Source organism: Taudactylus pleione, unplaced genomic scaffold (genome assembly GCF_031769625.1).
Source record: "Taudactylus pleione unplaced genomic scaffold, aTauple2 ptg000637l, whole genome shotgun sequence".
Classification (NCBI taxonomy): Eukaryota; Metazoa; Chordata; class Amphibia; order Anura; family Myobatrachidae; genus Taudactylus; species Taudactylus pleione.
This window is the reverse complement of record NW_028285039.1, coordinates 3,833,969-3,855,939: the sequence shown is the minus strand read 5'-3', so window position 1 is coordinate 3,855,939 and position 21,971 is coordinate 3,833,969. Positions and strand designations below refer to the sequence as shown.

General features: G+C 42.3%; 1 protein-coding gene across 3 annotated transcripts in view; it reads right to left on the bottom strand.

Annotated features, from left to right (window-relative positions):
- The window catches only part of TENM2 (teneurin transmembrane protein 2), a 2,186,131-nt gene that overhangs the window by 862,961 nt on the left and 1,301,199 nt on the right, over positions 1–21,971 (bottom strand). For all 3 annotated transcript variants that reach the window (XM_088454943.1, XM_088454942.1, XM_088454944.1), the window contains one exon: positions 13,275–13,484. In XM_088454943.1, coding sequence (XP_088311069.1) covers positions 13,275–13,484 — 210 coding nt within the window. The remainder of the gene's footprint in view (positions 1–13,274; positions 13,485–21,971) is intronic.

The following is a 21,971-nucleotide window of genomic DNA, read 5'->3' as shown; positions in this document are numbered from 1 at the left end:
TAGTAGTCACCATTAATTGTCTGTCCACGGGGAACCCAGTGCTGTAGGATCAAACCATGTGCATCACAGAACAGCAGAAGTATGACTTTACATGCGTAAGGAATCACACACAATTTTTTTGGCGGAGGCGAATTCCATGCACTGGAATGTTTGTTTCCATATACTGGACTGTTGTTTGGATTCCACAATTTGTCAAACGTCACAATCGATGTCAGGAAATTGGGTATCCAGTGTTCTTAAATGATTCAACATGTCGTTGTATCTGCTCTTCTGTGAGATTTTTGGTTACCCACCTGGCACACACGCGGTGCATTTTCAGCTCCTTTGTCACAATATGCTGAACCCGTTTATATGAGATGCCATGTGAAGCCGAAAGTTCGTGTAAAGTTAACCTTCCTTTATTTTGCAATATCTCCGCAGCTTTGGCAATGTTGACATCTGTAACCGTGGTGGATGGTCTCCTAGAATGCGCTTCTTCAGTCACTCGCGTATTACCCCCTTTGAATTGCTTTCACCCCAGAAATACTGCAGCACGGCTAATTGTTTCTCCACCGTATGCTTTTCGTAACATTTCATGAGTTTAATTTCCGATGTTTTTCCAAATTTAACACAAAATTCAATCACACATTTCTGATGTAACCTCACAGACACGCCTTCCTCATCCGCCATGACGAAATGTATGAAGATCTTCCACTCGCTGTGACCAGACAAAGAAGACTACGGCAGTCAACCGCAGGTTCAGACACATAGCTGTATGAGCTTCACAATAACCAGCCACCTCTACCTATGGGACAGAAAACCCAGAGGCAGTCTCATTATTTTTTAATCAGCCCTCGTTTGTGTATATGTACGATTAGAGGGGCGCTAAGTGGCAAGAATATAGATCAGCCTATGGCAAAGCATTTCGTTGCAGCAAAACACAATCTGGCCACTCTGAGATACATCATCATTGACCAGGTACCTAAGGATCCAAGAGGGGGTAATCGTGATAGGAAATTATTACAGAGGGAGACGCAATTGATACATCGCCTGGACACTGTAAGACCTAGAGGGCTCAACAAACAGATTTCCTATGCGGTGTTCCTCTAGTACATTGAGTCGGTATCTTTTTGAAGTGGATATAGATGTACCGCGTTCAGACCATTTTTTTCAGGATGTTTCTCAGTGGTTTTTGCCTATATATAAAAAATTTTTCTTCGTATGTATTTGTTCACATGCACTATGTCAGGCGTGTCATTTATTAGTGGCATTCCTGATCGGTATTCAACTCAGTGCCTGTAGGTGTGTAGGTCACCAGTGCAGATCTTCAATGGGGTACACACGGAGTATTATTTTACCTATAATATATAATAGCTTTATAGTTTTACAGTGCTGTGGGCATTTCACATTTGATATATTCACTTGTCATGTGTTTTTACACATCAGAACATAGAATGTGTTTTGCAGTTATTTCATGCAGTGATGTTCACACAGTGGCTTGTGTATTGTGCTGTTGGTGCACATTGGTTTTAATTTTTCTGTATGTCTTTGTAATATGTGCATGTTTTTGTGTCACGGCAGTGAGCAGGGTATGGGTCCACCCACAACGCGGTTTCCATGGTCATGGAGTCAACATACCCGCTGACGCACTTACGGTTTGGGAGACAGGAAATGGAGCCGATTCGGGCGGGAGCCTCCCGATAAACGGGTGCAGCTCCCGTCCCCCCGGAAAGGCAGGCAAGCCTCCCGCCTGCCGCTGAACCCCCCTCCCCATTACCTGATAAACCCCCGCAGTGGGGGGGGGGGCGCTGACGCGATTCACGTAATTTTGTCCCCGCCCCCTGCTTCGCAATGCCTTTTTTCTGTATTGTGTAGCGGGGGCGGGGCTAAAATGACGCGATAGCGTGGCCCCGCCCCCTGTCACGCCCGTAAACCGACCTCAGCTCGTTTGGACCTGCCCCCTTTTGCCGGCCACGCCCCCTGTTCTGCCGATCTGGCCGCTCCCTCCCGGAAGGAGCAGCCAGATTGTCGGCAAGTATGATATATATATATATATATATGTATATATATATATATATATCTATATATAGCATGCGACAGGATACTTAGCAGCATTGCCATTTCCTTCACCACAGCTTCTAAACTGAAGCCTTTTAGTATAATCTTTATTTGAACCTGTATGAAAGTAATTTAAGACAAATTGTTTGAATTGCTATAATTTACGGAGTAAACAGCAGATTGAAATCATATCAACAGAACCAATGATGGCTGGTAGAGTCTAAAAATAAGATACTATAACCCAGTGGGTAAAGCATTTTACATTAATGCTGGATTTATACTATTGGTGTTAATTTATATTATTGTTGATCGTTCTGCAAAATTACTGTAATTCATTATTCCACCAATAATTTTTATCTTCTTCTTATTACTGTGAACATCAAGTGTTTGTTAAATATTCTATTTATTCTCACTCCAAAAAAAAACTTATAAAACTATAATGTACTGTCAGCTGCAACAACGTGTTTTTCACTACTTAGAATTCTGCAGCATGAGGAGAGAAATTAATGATGCAATTAAAATTTTGCAAGTTTTTATTGTGTTTGCTTATTGTAAACATTCCCCAAGTTCTGAATAAAATATGTTTTATGAATGCAATATATCAAGACAAGTGACAGTATACTTAAATAGATTACAACACCAATTTTTGTTTTAACTGTATCAACTATAATATAATTTTTATCTTTTCATAATGGTAACACAGGCTTTACATAGAATTCAAATAAGTACAGTAGGTGATCCATTCAAAGACAATAAGCTATTTGTTAAACAACATACAGGAACATTAATGGAGTCGTTGTGCAACTACTCCATTAAAGATGAGCACATCCTGTGTTTCAGTGAACAAATCAAAAATATAATGTACTACTATTATTTAAAAAAATAAAATTTAGAATCAATCTGCTAGAATGAAAGCTCACAGCCAGAACTCACTATTTTTTGTTTTCATGTCTGCACGTATTCTGTGTATCTTCTATGTCCCTATTCTATGTACCTGTACTCCCTACTTTGCAGCACTGTGAAGCATTGTGATGTTTACAAGACCATAACTCCAGGACCAGAGTGGTGCAAGAGAGAGAAGCACACCCTCCTAGGCAAGGAGATTTTCATTTAGAAATAAAAAAGTGTCTGGTAATATAAGAGGAAGGGGGGCATTATATAAGGGGGGTAGGAGGCTCCTTAAATGGGTTGTTCAAGGAGGATATAAACCAGTTACAGAACTACAATTCATGCGGGTGGTGGTTTGCGGATATTAATATACACAGTATTTACAATCTTAAGCCGCGTATCCACTTGCCGATGGGGTAATGACAGTACGATTACAACATTGGAATCGTACAGTCGTTCCTCATCCCCTGTAGTGCCTACACTGAACGATGTGTCGTTCAGCACAGGCACCCTTCCTCATGACCGTCATGTTCAGGTGATGATTGATGTCAGAAATGACCAGCAGGAGCGTGCATCGCTGGTCGTTTCTGACATCATATTGCCCGATTTATGCACGATTAATGATCGATTGAATGATTACGATGTCGTAATCGTTCAATCGCTCTGTTTAATCGGCAAGTGGATACGCGGCTTAAGCTTACCCTTTAACCCAAATATTATCACAGTATATAACTGATAGGTAAAATAAATGCAGAACTTATTATAAGGCAAACAAAATGCCACAATGTGTAGTCAAACAAATAGGATGTATAATATATAATATACTGTATTAAATACCAAAACATTTTGTGGCCAATTAAAATGAGAATAATTTACATACAGTAGAACAGTCTTGTAACTATCGTTAAACTATTCTATCCCTGAATTTCCATCTATTTTAATTACGGCGCATTTACTCCAGCATGATTTTTCATTATGCCTTCCATTAAAGGAAGATCACATAGGAAGAGAGTGTGTTTTTCCACTTTGGTATTAACTGATTTTGAGCAATTATAGTGTCAGTCTTCCATAGTGGAAAGGTTGAATTCATTTGCTATGTAGTTCTACTAGTGATGATTGATGTTGCTTTTCCAAATGATAAACCAATTATCCCAGTGATATAATGTCATTTTAAGAGTGTTATAATCACATTTATCTTAAGCTGAGAACTTTGATGATGTTTAATAACGATTTATGGTGGATAAAGGTCTGCAGATTATCAACAATGGAATTCTAATGTTTTCAAAAGGAGTTTCACATAAATTTGGAGAGGTGTGAACAGTATGAAATGATTGAAATAAGTCTGCAAACGAAAAAAAAACATGATGTTTAAATGATTTCCAGTTTCTGAATTATGCTGGCACAGCATGTTGTGAAATATGCTGGCATAGCATGCTGGGAATTTAGCTGGCATAGTATGCTGGGAATTATGCTGCCATAGCATGCTGGGTATTATACTGTGAATTTAAGTTCACCAATTTCTAAAGATTCCATCATGGAGCCAATGTTTCTCCTACACGTAAGAAACAGCCATTGTGTGACCTGGGCTAGCATTTATTCATCATTAACAGACAGGAAGCTGGTGATGCCACATTATTCTCCTTTAGCCTCACACCTCAATAATGTGATTCTGAGTCCGAAATTGCTGCCACAGTGTTAGAGCTAATATTAGCATAAGCCCTTTTCTGTGTACAGCCATGCATCCGAGGGCCTGATTCAGCGCAAGGATCGCTGATGCAATCGCATACACAGATGGCGATTGTTGCGCACTGTGCATGCATCGCAGTGCGCTACGCAAATGCCGCATTGCGATCACGGAGACGACGCAGAGCAATCGCAGAGTGATTGGCAGGAAGTGAGCATTTGGGGACTGTGATGGGGGAGTGGTCAGAGAAACGCAGACGTGCCAGAGCGTTTGAACGCCATTACAGGGGCGTGCATAAATTAGGCCCTGCGACGGCATTGGCAGCTTGAGTGCTCACTGTGAAAGTTAGCAATTTATAAGTGAGGTCTGACTTGCTGTAAATGTGCGAGTGGCTCCGATGTACTTCGATGTTACAGATGTTTTGGCTGAATTGCAAGGTATTACGGATGTGCGAGAGGGGAAGTGGGCGTCTACATGTTGTCCGTGCGAGTGCTGTGCGATTGCACATATTAGCATACTTTCGCAGCAGACCTGAGTACGCGATTGCAGCATTGATCGCATCAGCAATCCTTGCTGAATCAGGCCCTGAGTGCGGAGAAGGGCTGGGATGCCCACTTAGAGTGGCTACAGTCAAAACTGTCGGAAGCACCATCAAAACTTGCACCAGCCTCATGCTAGGCACAGAATCTCTGTCAGAGTGCGGACTCCAATGCGAATAGGCAACTGAATCCAAAACCCGTCCTGCGATAGGACCCTAGAGAGCGGCCACCAGCCACAGTAGTGAGAGGCGGAGTGGTCAATCTTGGGAGGAGTGACAATAAACAGTCCCTACAAGTTTATGTGCCCAAAACATTGTTATTTATATACATCTAGTCATTTTTGGCTTGAGGAGCCGAGTGGCAAGTATATAGTATTTTCTGTTTTGCTCCTCTCCCTGATGTCACAGTGAGATAATATTTACCTAGATGACTAAACTATAAAATATAGAATTTTTTATTTTTTTTTCCATAGTTCATACACAGTCCCAAAGAGTACATTTCTCTCTATGTACAGAGAGAACCATTACAACTTACTGTACTATTTATAAAACATTACATTACAATAAGCAGGTACATAAAGTGAAGTATGCGACAGAAAAGATGAACATGATAAATAAGTGAGTGTGATGTGTGCCTGCGCTGGAAACCTGGCACATCTCACTGTATGTACACTGAAACCTGCATGACATAACGTCTCAAGCTGAAGGTAGGGTGCCTGGCCACAGAATGATGGCAGTGCTGTCATTTCACATATGTGTCTCCTAATGTCACAACAGTATTGTCAGTTTTTCCAAACTTTTTGCTGCATGACAATATCTGGAGTGATATCTGCAGAAAAACTTGTCAAGCGGATCCATGTTCAGACATTTCCCTGCGGGTGATGCTCTGTGCTGCACAATATTAGGGCTCTGTCTTATACATTTACTTTCTTTAAATAAAATTATTAATCAAGATAATATTTGCCCAAGAAACGTGTCTATCTGCGTTTTATTATATCACATAATACCTTTATCTGTGAAGTCCCAATAACAGTAGTCTGGCTTTGTATATTTTCAAAATGTTGTTCTTGGTGGGGGAAGGGCTGTCTGCCCTTACTGAGCTTCCCGCTTTGGGCCTTGTTGAGAGTAAGGATTTAAATTGTGCAGACAAACAATATTACTTAATTGCTTTGCCACTAGCCCCATCAGGGATGGATTTATGCTGGGTACACACTGGCACATATCCTTCACATACATATCACGTCGGCTGTACTGTACAGCTGATGACGGATATATCTGCAGCTGTATCTGCTCATAGTGCTGTTAGCCGACCACCCGTACACTTGCTGCAGAGGCTGCCAGGAAGGGGGTCCGGCCAGCCAGATGATAGATCATGGATGTTCAGTGTATCTGAACAACCATCATCTGCAGAACAGTCGATCTGCAGATATATCTGTTAGGTGTATACCCATCTTAAAGGCTACATAGGCCTCGGGCTGAAAATGTTCAAGGGCCTATACTGAGAAGGGGAGGAGCTGTGACCAGTGCTGTGTGGGTGTGGCCAGAGTCACATGAGTGTGTACACCCCATACAGTATCTGTCCCGCTGTCTCCCTAGATACATAGAAATAGAAAAATTGCCGAATTCTGTGAAAAAAATAGAGGATCTATTTAATATGGAGGCCTCAAGCTATAACTCCATCCGCACCATTGTTAATCCGGCTCTGAGCCCCATTATTATCAATATAGATACATACAGTAAATATTCCAAATGTGCTCTTTAACTAGCAATTTAGCTAGAAAACATACAAACTCTCAGGGGTATATTTACTAAAGTGCCGGTTTTTAGAAGTGGAGTTGTTGCCCATAGCAACCAATCAGATTCTAGCTAAATAAATGATAAGTAGAATCTGACTGGTTGCTATGGGCAACAACTCCACTTCTAAAATCCCACACTTTAGTAAAAATACCCTTTACTGTAGCGCACAGGTTCTCAAACTAGGTCATCAGGACCCCAAACAGTGCATGTTTTGCAAGTCTCCGCACAGAATCACAAGTGAAATAATTAGTTCCACCTCTGGATCTTTTAAAAAGTGTCAGTAAATAATGAAGACACCTGTGCTCCTGCTGGGTGACATGGAAAATGTGACCTGTGTGGGCTCCTGAGGACCGAGTTTGAGAACCACTGCTGTAGCATATCAAATAGTCCTCATCTGACACATATGTATGTACTAAATCAGCACATGATTCTCTTCTATGGCTCACATGTTATAGATTACGTTTCCTGCGTATGTTATGTTACTAGCATTTAATCTGCACTGTACCTGTAAGTATAAATATAACATTTAAGTTTCTGCATATACTATGCCTACCAAAGAGACCTAAGTAGATTTTAAAGCTCAAATCCAGTATCTATTAATTTTGCCCATAAATGTTAATTCCACTTATTTCTACATTTTCAAGAACGTTTGCAGCTGAGAAGAACTATTACAGAAGTTACATTAATGCAAGAAGGATGTATGCACAATTATTTTAGAATTTATCAAAGCATTCAAAACTGTAAATTATAACAAAGATGCAAACACTAAACTCATATTATGCAGAACAAATCATAGCGGCTTACCTAGGTATAAAATATTGTTCCCTTTTTATTAAAAAATACAAAATATGAATATTATGACACATTCAGAACTAAAACAATAAAATAAAATTGTATGGGCCCTATTCATTACAAAAATAATGTGCCCAGTGATAATTAAGGGTTGAACTGGCTGCGAGTTCAATCTACGTATCAGAGGCATTCATCATGCCTCCAATACTTAATTATCACAGCTTTTCAGAAATGGGGCACTTTTCTCCTGCTGCTTTGGTGTTCTTGGACTCTTAGCAGTCATCAAGAAGACAGGCTACGAAGAGACTGAAAAGTGAAGCAGCAGCAGAAAAGAGAGGACGCAGCCCCCCCCTCCCGCCCGCGTGCGCCCCTGACCACCTGCCAACACAAGTAAGGGGACTATGGAAAGTATCGGGGGACAATTATAACCAGGAGATATCAGTGATACCTAAATAATGAATAACCCTGACATTTAATTTATACAAAAGTAGGTGAAACTCTTAATTTTCACTTCTTATTGTAGAAATCAAGTGATGATGAATATATATATATATATATATATATATATATATAATACATATATATAATATATATATATACACACAAAATAATAATGCAGATTTAAATATATATTTATAATTTATATTGTTTTTAAAGAAAGACTAGCCCCATTTAAGCAATATAAGGACTTATTTATGAAAGAATTTTTGTTATAAAAATAATTTCTTCTGATCCTTTTATTAGTGATATACATGGGCGCCGAGAGGGGGGGGGTACAGTTTTCTCGGGCCCAGGCTTGCTAGAGGGACCAGACGGGGCCAGGGTCCGGTGGGCTTGTGCTGGGCTGCAGTGCAAGACTGCTCGCGGCTGCTGCAGCAGCCGGAGCAGTCTCCTATGGCTGTGGGGGGGAGCGATCACACTTATCGTGACCCCCCACCCTTCGCCAGTTTAATTTTTTTTTGTCAAGGGGGCGTGGCCACGCCTCCCGCGATTAGGCCATGCCCCCTCCTTTACCCAGGCCCGGCCAGGCTCTCTACAGCCCTTGTGATATACACCCATTTTTAATACTTTCATTAAGGATCAATAAAATTGCTGCATTTGTGACTTGCGCATCATGTCAGAAACCTCATGAACATCTTTCAGCACTGACTGACTATTGCACATAGATGCCTTTTGTGCTCATAGGTTATTTTGCCGATGAATTCCAGCACATTATTGCACTATGTGAGAACGTACAATGCTGCCGCACACAATTCCTTTAGGGCAGATCCTTTCAGAAAGGCGGCTATGATGCACAGAGACTACTTAAAATGTGTAAGTAATTCTTTTCAGTAATGGAGATTCACTAATAGTTTTCGATGCTTTAAATCACAGTTAATACCAAAAAAAATACTCCAGAGTGAAATGAACTAAGAGAAATGTGATTTGTTAAGTATGTCTAGAAACTCAAATGGCATACAATTAGAAAAGACATTTCATTTCCCCATTTTCCTCATCTTTCTTCCCTAACGCATCCCAGATTTCTACAATTTGCATAATAATTAACACTTGCAGAAAACAGTCAAATAATCTTAGATTTAGAAGCATAAGTATTAAACTTGCATGCTATGAGAATTTAGCTACAATACTGCATGAAGAAGTAACTGGAGGACAATGTGTTTGTTGGTCTGTTTAGTGAAAATGTATGACATTGAATATTTACTAGCAGTATATACTGTAAGCTACACACATTAGATGAAAGACTCGACATTAGCCGGACCACAGTAAAGACTTGTCTGATACTCTATGTTTCTACAAGATGTGATTAAAGGAGTTTTCGAGTTTTTTTTTTTTTTTAAAACACTCAATAAAAGTGAAGTTTCTTATGTTCTAACTTTCACTGCAAAATGCATCATAAGATTAGATAGAAATGCGAGTTGTGCAAATATTATACAAATATGCACTTACATTACAAATAAGCATACAGATCTACTAGTTGATGAATTTACTAACGTCATATGGTTCATCACATCCAAATCATTAACTCATTGTATAGACAGCAACAGCACCCATTGTTATGTTGGGAAAATTAAGTACAATATAGGATAAAGTTTAAATAATATTTTTGTTAGAGCTTGTTCACATTTATTTGTTCTTACAGTAATTCGCTTTTCAGGGACCCGTGCTCACCTCTGTGTTAATGCCCACGATTAATAGATTGTATTAGCAAAGTGCAATGCATTAAAGGCACATGGAAAACTATTTAAAAACATATTAGTGAAACACATCCAAAAGCATTTTGCCAGCACTTAAATCAAGCCTGGGCAACCTGTACCTTGCCAGCTATCATATTATACTTGCCTACTTTTGAAAATTTGTTTTAGGGAGATTATAGTCGTTAGTATGCACCATTAAGGGGGTGTGCCATGCTCCGCCCAAAGGGCGTGTCTAGCTTTATCCATAGGCATATATATTGCTACTCAGGGGCGAGGCTCCAGCAATAACGGAAGATCGGGGTTGGATATTGCGGAATGCAGTTCCTGGGGGTTAGTCACTGCTGTCCGGTTACTGTGTGTGGGGGTGGTGTCTCACTGCTGTTGCAGGATGTCATATCATTGTACAGTCCCCTCTATTACACCTCATATATCATTATAATCCCCTCTCTATATAATAATACCACATATCAGTGAGTGCGCACTGCTGGGAGCTGTGGGCCTGATTCAGAGCCAGACGCTCTGACAAGAGCGCTCGCTCTGAATCAGGGCCCTCCTACCTAAAATTGGAGCGGCCTCCTGGCCGCTCGCATAGCTGTGGGTGACCACCCACAGCTTATGCGAGCAGCCAAAAAGACAGTCGCGATGGTCAAGACCATCGCGACCATCGGGCTTGCGACGAGACCCTGTGGTAGGGTCTCGCTGCCAAAAGCCCAGGAGTGCTTTTGGCTCTATCAGAGCCAAAAGCACTTCCACTGACATCACTAGTGATGTCAGTGGGGCCGGACCCAGACGGTAGGTGTTCCCATAGGAACGCCTCCGTCTGGGCAGCAACGCCCCCAGCACGCCCACCAAAGGGGGCATGCTGTCACTCACCATCGACAGCACGCTCCCTTTGGTGCGAGACCCATACCGACGGCTTGGCCATCGCTATGCGGGTCTCGCGCATGTGCACGACGGAGCTCCCTCCGTCGTGCGCATGCGCACTAGGGCACCATCGACCCGCTTGCGAGTGCTCAGCGCTCGCGAGCGGGACTGAATCAGGCACCGTGTCCCTCTACTCTCATATATCACTATACTGTGCCCTGTATTACACCACATATATCACTATAATCACCTCTCTTCTATATAATAATACCACATATCATTGTGTGCACAGTGCTGGGAGCTGTGTCCCCCTACCCTCATATATCACTATGCAGTACCCTCTATTACACCTCATATATCACTATAATCCCCTCTCCTCTGTATAATAATACCACATAACAGTGTGTGCACAGTGCTGGGAGCTGTGTCCCCCTACCCTCATATATCACTATACAGTACCCTCTATTACACCTCATATATCACTATAATCCCCTCTCTTCTATATAATAATACCACATATCATTGTGTACACAGTGCTGGGAGCTGTGTCCCCCTACCCTCATATATCACTATACAGTACCCTCTATTACACCTCATATATCACTATAATCCCCTCTCCTCTATATAATAATACCACATAACAGTGTGTGCACAGTGCTGGGAGCAGTGTCCCCCTACCCTCATATATCACTATACAGTACAGTCCAACTCCCCTCTATTGTAAATAATAAAAAATGCCTCAGATCAGTGTGTACTGGTAGTTGATTAGTACTGCCTTACCAGTTTCTCATGAGTCATGCTGGTGCTCAGTGCTCGTTGCTGCCGTGGAGGAGGAAGTGGGTACTGCTGCATTGTGAAGAGGAGCCAGAGAGGAAAGGTAAAAGCACTGTGGCCATACAAGCTGCACCGACGCTGCATGGCAGTGCCGATCACCTACCGATGCTTCTGGCCCTCGTTTGTCCTCCTCTTTAAGGGGTGGTTCTCTCGGGTGATGCCAGTCACTGGCATCAGACTGCGCGGACTGCGAGTGAGTGCTGGGCTAGGCAGCCTCGGCCACCGCTACCCACAACCTCGCAGTGGCTGGCCAAGGCCCAGCCCCCTTCGGGTAGTGCATACGCTCTTGGGCAGGCTGGATTTTTGACTCATGGGGAAACTGGGGGATTATTTTTACTTACTGGGGTAGCTGGAGCTCTCTCCTCAAAGCGGGAGGCTCCCGCGGAAAGCGGGAGGATAAGCAAGTGTGTAACATGCAAGAACACCTTGAGAGCCACAGGTTGTACTAGCTTGCCATAAATGCTATAAAAAAAAAAGGAATTTTTTTTTCTATTGCATATAATTGGTCAAGTAGCATAATAAGTGCAAAACTGAAATTATAGTGAAAGTGGAATTTCACATTAATTATAATAATATTGCCTTGCTAACAGCCCAATAGTAAAAGGAATGCAAGACCAGTATAATATATTCTAGAACAGAAATGTGCACTGTGGATTGAGGCCCCTCCATCCGTTTTTCAGGTCACCTGATGGTCAGATAAGCAGTACATTCCATTGGGTACAGCTTATCTTGGGGTTTCATTGCACACTAGCAAATGGGGTCGAAAACTACAAAAAAAAATGGTGAGAACAATTATTTTAGTGTACAATGCATGAGGTTCCAGCTCATACATGTATATGTGGTAGAGAGGATGTGATGTAACTTAATTGTGTTATTAACATTTAGGCACATTTACTGTACGCCAGACTCCTTTTATTAAATGTTGTTTGACTTGAATTTTGCTGCACTATATGAATTTATTAATTGTGCAAAACTGAGTCATTCTTCAAAATGGGCTTGAAGATGGTCATACATCATACGGTAATATACGGAAACCAAAATTCAAACCACAGTGGAACAGGGCGAGACTATAGCAAAACAGGAGCATTGGGTAAGGCTGCAGCATATTTTGTGCTGATGTTCCCTTTCCAGATGTACAGTAGAAGGCACGTTATGTATACTCATCAAGCAGCACCAACACGTTACACAACTTGTTTATTGTGCCCTTAAATTCATCTCAAAAATTCTTTCCTCTAAATGGCTTTCCCTAATCTGCAGTCTCAACGGGAGTACTAGGGTGCATGGACACGCCCCACTGTGAATAGCTGAGCCCTCTGTACATGTTCGCTAAAGGAGTGCTTTGTACTCGAACCCCACCTTCATACTAACCTGATCTTCATTATCATAGGTAAAAACATATATTTGGCAATGAAACCCTGTACGTTTATTTAATATATGTAATGGAGAACACCAAAGTGAATGTGAGATAGAGGTGGAGCACATTTTTTTGCTGTGAGATTTTTTTTGTCATTAAACAACATGATCAGTGGAGATACATTACACTTATACAACATACATACTTCATAATGAAAAACATTTCTGGGATCAGACATAAACAAAGAACAGCTAAAGCATAATCACTGAAAGCTCCACAAAAGGTTCTTACCACTGCTGGAAGGCTGCTGTGAGCCCGAGCATGCTCGGAGCAGGTATGAGTTAGGGGAGAACTCCTCATCAGGGTTAGTGTCCATGATCTGATGAGAAGTATTGCTGTCTAGCAGTGGCATCTGGCAGCTAACAGGAGGAGGATTATGGGAGCTGGGCAGTTGTGCAGATGGTAGTAGGCTAGACGAAGATGTAGATGGGATGGGACGACCTGGGAAAGAGGAACAGGGATTAAAGGTCAGCAATGAAGGTAATGAACATGCACACAAGAACATTTATGTATAGATATTGTTTGCAGATTAAGGGTGAGATGTATCAAAGCTTTGAAAGATATAAAGTGGAGAGAGATAAAGTACCAACCAATCAGCTCCTAACTTCCATTTTACAGGCAGTGTTTTTAAAAAGATAGTTAGGAGCTGATTGGTTGGTACTTTATCTCTTTCCAAGGTTTGATACATCCCCCCAGAAAGGGAAAAAAATAGGGAGTTTGGGATATTAAGATGGTAAAAAGCCTAAGGTGGTGCTGTGTTGGAAAGACTGTACACACTGCAGCCAGTACAGAACATGACCTTTTATATGGTGACACTACTATTTTTGACATACTGTAACAATTTGCGTCACTATCTGTTAATATAAAAAACATATTATATCACCCTATAAACTGTTGTTTGCAAAGAAAAAAAATATTCACTTTAATATTTACTTTTTATCTCTTCTACGGGGGCTTCACAATCCAGGTATTAAACAGTCCAAGGGGAAATGCATCAAGAGATAAAGAGGAGAGATATAAAGTACCGTGCAATCAGCTTCTGTCATTGTACAGGCTGTTTGAAAAATGACAGTTAGGAGCTGATTGGTTAGTACTTTATTTCTTTTCAAGGCTTGATAAATCTCCCCCAAATGGTTTGGGTATTTCTTAGTTTCATTATATTCCCTATAATGGTTTGGGTATTCCATATGTGGCATCCAAAATTAATGATAATTTAACTGACTGATGCATATATATGAAGCGTTTTAAGTTTCCAGCAATATGGACTATTTGAAATTAATGTTATTCATATTTGACAGCACAGATATCCTGCACCAGTTTCATCAGTGCACTCTACTCCTTCCCTTGTCTAATTCAGTGTGTGGCTTCCTGCTTGCCTACATTGACACATCCAGTCCTGCCCTTAGTAGCATAATAACACATTGATAATGTCTCTGCCTCCTGCTTGGAGTGCCTGTGGAAACCTAACCATGTCATCCATGTTGCCGCGGCCACAATACCCTTGGCGGCCTGCACCACTGAAACCTATGCTATAATGGGCATACAGTAAGTTGTAACTCCAGTGGCCAGTATAACCATAAGTATCTCTGAATTCTGGATGAAATTATAAGAAAATAATGCTTATCACAAAAGGGAAAATGTGGTGAAAAAATAAAATATAACATTTCGTGTCATTATGTATATGTGGACATTATACATGCGATCAGCTAGCACATGGTACATCTTTGCATATTGCATTTGTTTATATGGAAATCAGATGTAATAAGAGACATTTTGAACTATGTTGTTGTCTGCTGATCATTGCCCTCTGGATAATTTTATATAGTTGAAGCTACGGTGATGAATAGCTATAGGTTTGTGACCTACAGAATGTACAAGTCAGCACTCCTTGTTTCACAGATGTGCTAAAGTTAGCAACTTTACAGACCCAGAAAAGTTTCATTCCCCTTGGAAACATAAACTGGAGTTAAATTAAAGTGCAACTAATTGACTCAAATAAGACACCCGTGACTCTTTCAGAACAACATCAGTGTTTGCATGAAATTGCACTTTCAATTTACTGTACATAAAAAAAGTGATTAGTAACATTTTAACACAGTCATATTGCACATATTTTAAATGAAATGGTCTTGCAATATGTCCAAATACATTTACCTCCCAACCTGGATGAATCTGACATAATGGTGCAACCACAATGAGGCCTAGATCTGGCAGAGACTCAGCAATGCCAGTCCACACAGTGCTTGGCACATGTACACAAAAACCTCACAAGTGGGACCCCTTATATGTATTTGCAGGGCTGGAGCATGCGAAGAAGAGTGGTGCCCTCCCCCATGTTTTGCTATGTTGTCTGGCAATGCCATATCACTCTTATCTGATAGTTCTAATCTACTCGGTATACAGTAGGTGTTTTATGGCAGTTTTCTGTATGTTGGAATGCAGCAAAACTCTTACTTGTTTCTTACACTTTTTTTAAGAATTAAAAATCTGGGTCAGCCTCTAACCCCTGAACAGTTTGAAACATCTCCATTGTAGATTATGCATGTCAGTTTTGTTCTAATTGACATAAAACCAGTAAATATTTTAAGTGCCATTTATAATTAAAAACCAGCAAAACAATACATAGAAAAACTAGCAATACTTTATATCAATTTTGTTTTCTGAATGCATCCTTTTGCTCACATACACTGCAGTGAAATTCAGAGGTTGTGAACGTGACATGTGGAAAAAGGGTCTCATTTATTTTTAAAAATGCATTCCCTTTCCTTAGATGCACTGCCCTTCTGTACTCTTCAAACCAGGACAGACTGTTTCACCTGAAATTCCCTGACTTACTATACAACCCGCATCATCCAGAGTGGATACAAGGCCAAGTAAGGTCACAACACAGCAATATTTCATACCTGCTGAACACTTGAGGGTACATTATTCTTTTGTGTAAGGGGTATTTGCAAAGAGCAATGAAAGCTAGATGACCCAGCTGCTCTGAAGGTCATAATTGTCTAAAATCGTAGGAGTATATAAAGATGAAAGTAACTATATTCCAAAAAAAACATTATTGATGTTCCCTCAAAAAAATAAGCCTCAAAAAAAATAAGTCTCTGGATTTCATCTTCTGTAAATTATTACTTTCTTTATGATATAAAAGCATCAAGATATCTGCATTTATTTATCAGTATAAAAAAAATGGCTTCTCTTTGACTCCAGCCCATGCAAAATAGATATTCTGCTGTACGTGGATAAAATATGTGTCACACAACTCATAAGGAGAAGTAACATTTTAACATAAATAAAATCTGTGCTGAATGCTGGAGAGAGCTGTTTTCTTGTCATCATTGCAATACGCAGTAAGGCCAAATAAATCTCAACACTACTAAGCTATTGAATAGGAAAATAAGTGCTAGGATAAAAACCTAAGTGTTAGTAGAACATTGTGATAGCACAACAGCCCTATTCATACATAATATACACTGGGATACAGTGATCATCCCGGTGTGCGGGATGCCGGTGCTTACATTATCTGACCGCCGAGATACCGCAGGTAAGTAGCGGCGTTGGGGGGTGGGTTAGGTTTAGGGATTAGACACTGGGGAGGGTTAGGCACTAGGGGGTGAGGGTTAGGTTTAGGGTGAGGAGAGGGAGAGATTAGGTTTAGACACTGGGGGGGAGGTTAGGGTCAGGCACCAGGCAGGGAGGGTTATGGTTAGGGTAGGAAAGGGTTAGCATACCGACATGTCGCGATGCCGTCATTGGGATTCTGACCGCCGGCATCCCGTACCCAACCCATATACACTACATCTTATATTTTACACTAGAGATGAGCAGTTTGGTTTTGGCTTGGATCTTCCTGCCAAGTTCAGATCTCAGAACTAGGAAAAACATCATCTTTCACAGACAAAAAATATGTTTATTCCATGAAAGATGAAATTTTGCCTCATTGTGAGATATGAACTTTGCAGGGATGATCTGAGCCAAGACTGAACCACTCATCTCTATTTTACTCATCATGGCGCTCATGTAGGCTTGAATGTATTCATGCCAAAAATGTAAGCAGGAACAGACTTATCTGATTGGCCGGAAGCATCACTGAAAGCATCCAGATCTATCACAGCAGTACAAGTGTGTATACCTACTGTATGACCCATGATAATGTAGAGGTAGCATAGACATGTGGCTTGACAGGGATAGCAGTAAATACTAAATTTGAGTTACTTGATTTGTACACAATGTAATACCTGTAATGTAATAAAATGACATAAACTTACTACTACTACTAATAATAATTTTATTTATTTATATAGCGTTTTTCTCCAATAGGACTCAAGGCAGTTAACAGATAGTATGAACATAATACAGACAATTCGTTTTTTGAAAACTACACAAACCATGAATATAATACAGAGGTTTAGATTTGCATGAAAACAGAAAGCGTCAATATAATACAAAGATGTGGCAGCCATTTCAAGTCATCAGTTTCAATGATTATATTAATCCTACCCACGAAGGATCCATGTGAGGCGCACTACATAGGTTTAAAGTTTAAACTAGGTAGAATAGGCAACGCCTGGAAATGATGACATTTAATGGGGGAGATAAAAATACCGGGCGAGATCCTTGCAAAATCATCAGAACCAAGCACTGCTCTTTCGTCTCAATATAATACCAGGCTAGGCAGCCATGTTGGATGTTCCAAACTGGTTACAGTTTATGCTTAAACATGGATAGTGGCAGTATAAATATTGACTGTGCTTAAGCACTCACACACATGTTAGTGTGTGTGTGTATATAAGAATACATCCAAGTCCCTCACAGCTCTCACATCACTCACCATCACACAGAGCTGAGGAAGGCTACAGGACACCAAAGATTGTGAGGAGCTGCTGCAGCTCCCTGTCATCCATCTGCAGAATGCAGGAAGGAAGCAGTTGTAGCCAATCTGGTAGACAGTGATTGGCCTAAATACCGGGAACAGAGAACTGGTCCATGAGCGGGGCTTCTGAGTACGATTCCCCCCCCCCCCCCGCATGTGTTCCACTGATGCCCACTACATAGATTACCAGGTGAGGCAGCCATCTAGGAAACACTACAATTCATTAAAGAGGAATGAGGAATTACGGAAAAAAAAGAACAATAGGTTGAAGTGTGCAGAGTAAGTGGGTAAGTGGGATTGGGAAGAAGGGGGATGGGATGATGTCACATTTTTCTACAAAATATAATTAAATTCAACACAAATACATAATACAAATGAAATAATAACATTTGTTATTTTCAACATTGGAAATCAAATGGGAAACTTCATTCCTGCCGCAATACATATCAGTTAAGTAATGCGAATCGATGGTTGCAACTTCATATAACATGGCAGCCTCACTGATGACTTCTTATATGCTTCCATCAGCTACTAGTACGAGGCTACAATATATTACCAGTACATAACAGACAACAATATAGAGCTACTACATATAGAGGCTCTTTTCTAACACCGGGCCATACATGGCTGATCAAACAATGCCTATTTATCATTATTATTATTAAATATTCAGCAGTGATTGCAACTGCATCTACATATGCAGATCGAGCGATTGTTAGCCATTGCACATGCACTGCATTGCACGTGCTTTGTGATCACGCACGCGGATAGGAATTCATGGCACAGTAAGTGACAGGCTGCAGGGGCAAACGCAGGATTTTTATGGGGGGGTTTCCATACATTACAGTATATATATAGATATATATATAGATATAGATAGATATAGATATATATATATATATATATATGTCAAAGAAGGAGAAGAACAGTGCGCACCACAGTCAGTATAGTAAAATTCTCCTTAATTACAGCACACATAAAAAACTTGCATCTAAGTTTCCAGCAATCAGCATACAGATAACATCAATAATCGCGGGATTTCCGGGGCCCAGGAGCAGCGCCAGCAGCTTAGATATTAGCAGCAAAGTTTGGCTCACACAGCAGTGTTTAGCGGCGATCGCATCCCGGCTCCAGCTCCCTAACTCAGACCTCACTCAGATCGCGGCAGCGTCACGCCGTCGTGACATCACCAAGCCACGCCCCATATATATATATTTACACAGGGCTATTTTTATGGTAAGACACACACACACACTTATTTTGTTTTACTGTAGTAGATTGGATATGCATTGGGCAGGCACTGCCATTAGTGAACCTAGATGGTTACCTACGTGGCAAAACCTTTCGAGCAGCCCTCAGCCACGCGCACCACACACACCTCTGCATATAAACACTGCTGACACATAATTTTATTAAAGATGCGCCCCTTCACCAAAAAAAAATATCCCCACATAAGAAACAATCACATTACCCCCACATTAAATAAAAGATTGCATTGTCCCCACAGATGGCAAAACAATACATTACTCCCACATAAAAAAAAAAAAAACATAACCACACTGGCTATAAATTATTTTGGCCCTACCTGTCCATGGCAGAGAAAGGTGCTCCCTGCACCTCAGCCGTGGAAGCGGGTACAGCGGCAGCCTGTCATGAAGAACCTCTCCCTGCACAGCAGGTAGCACTGTGCGGGCGTGACGGCGACGCGGTGGGCGTGACCTATGATCTCACGCCACCGCTTTTCCACTGGTCATGGTCCGGGCAGCGGCTGAGCCACCCGGAAGAGCCCAGCGCTGCCCGGACCCAAACTAAGTTAGGAGTTTGCTGCGGGCACGGGATCTCTCCACCTCTTCTCCAGCGGCACACCAGGAAACCTCTCGATAGGAGGAGGCAGATGCCGTGTTACTGACACAGCTGCCTCCTCATATCGGTCAGCTGCAGCAATGTATCGGCGAGCAGGGGGGGGTTTCTAGGTACTCAGAAACCCCCCCTGCGTGCGCTAGTGGGCTGTTAATGTTTGGGGGTGGTGACAGGGAAGTGGTTGGAGAAACGCAGGTGTGCTTGTCCGTTTGAACACCGTTGCATGGGCGTGCAGAAATTAGCTACTGCGATTGCTTACGAAGCTTGAGTACTCACTGTGTGGGCAGGGGCATATTTATAATGGGTGCAGGGGGGGCCCGCACAGCACACCCTGCACCCATATTATAATTACCTCTCCGGAGTCCCACGTTGGCGCCGGTGTCCCCGCTTTAAAAATTACTGAAAAATGTCCGCCATATTCCCGTCGTTTGCGAATGTGCAGCACAGGGAAATTGGCCGCCGCGGGCCCGTGTCATAGACTGCACATGGGCCCCCTCCTTTCTAGAAACGCCCCTGTGTGTGGGACAATACTTACAATTTCTGTGACAGGTCAGAGATGCTGTAATTGTGCGTGAGGGGCCGATGTGCTTCAAGGACTGCGAGGTATTACAGATGTGACAAAGCAGTAATGGGCGTCTCTATGCTGGCTGAGCGGTGGCAGGTATTAGCATATTTTCGCAGCTGCATTGTGTGCAATCACAATTGCAATCCGTGCTGAATCAGGTCCAATATTCCCTACCACAGGGACACACATTAGGCGCGTGGTAAGAAATTGGAGTACCTCAAGGAACCTCAAACTACCATGTGGAGAACATATAAACTTCTCACGTAGTCGAAATCAAACCCATGACCAGTGGCGGGCTGGGCAGGGGGGCAGGGTGCCATGTGCCCCCCGGGCCGCAGCGTCATGCGGGCCGCAGGCAGTCTGTGTTACTGTGATACAGACTGCACCGCATGTGTAGCGCTGACCGGATGGAGTTCGGTAAGCGCTACACAGCACAAACACACAGCCGCCGGAGTCAGACAGACTCTCATCGGCTGCTGCTCCCACTGCCAGAACCGGACATCTTCCGGCTCCCGCAGTGGGTAATGGGAGTGAAGCGTCACTCCCATAATGCAAAGCGTCGGACGGAGGAGCTGATCTCGGCGGCGGGACCAGGAGCAGGAGCGGGTGTCAGGTAAGTGTTTTTTTTTTTAAATATTATATGTGTCTACTGCGAGGGGTCTGGCACTATAAGGAGGAGACCACTACTGGGGGCACTACAAAGGGGGTGACTACTACTACTGGGGGCGCTACAAGGGGGGGACACTACTACTACTGGGGGCACTACAAGGGGGGGGACTACTACTACTGGGGGCATTACAAGGGGGGGACTACTACTACTGGGGGCACTACAAGGAGGGGGGACTACTACTACTGGGGGCACTACAAGGGGGGACTACTACTACTGGGGGCACTACAAGGCGGGGACTACTACTGGGGGCACTACAAGGGGGGTACTACTAATGGGGGGACTACTACTAGGGGCACTACAAGGGGACTACTACTAGGGGCATTGCATAGGGGGGAGGGGACTACTACTAGGGGCACTACATAGGGGGGAGGGGACTACCACTGGGGGCACTGCATCAAGGTACCACTGCTGGGGGCTCTATATAAAGGGCAATAGTGGGGGTACTGCATAGGGGGAAGACTACAACTGGGGACACTATTTAAGGGGCACTGCATAAGGGTTACCACTACTGGGGGCACTATATAAGGGGCTTACTACTGGGGGCACAAGGGGCACTGCATAGGGGGGATCACTACTGGGGGCACTACTCATAGGCCTGCATAAGGGTGTCCTCTGCTGAGGGGGGGGGGGGGCGCCGTAGCACGCACTTTCTTTCGGGCACCCTGGCTACACGCTACTCCTCTGCCAGGGCCGCCTGCATGCATTTGCCCCCCAGGCTAAAAGTTGCCTGCCAGCCCCTGCCCATGACCTTCTATAAAAACGTACTTATTTTGTTGATGTACATTGTATTGCCACGCTACTATGGTTTTCTGTGCTCTGTTCTTGTGTATATTGAAAATGAATAGAATTTTTTCTTTTTTAAAACCTTTTTTATCACTTCAAAATTAATAAACACAAACTTGCAGACATGTTTTATAAAGTAATGTCTACTATGCTAATAAATGAAAAGTCTGTATGTCTCTC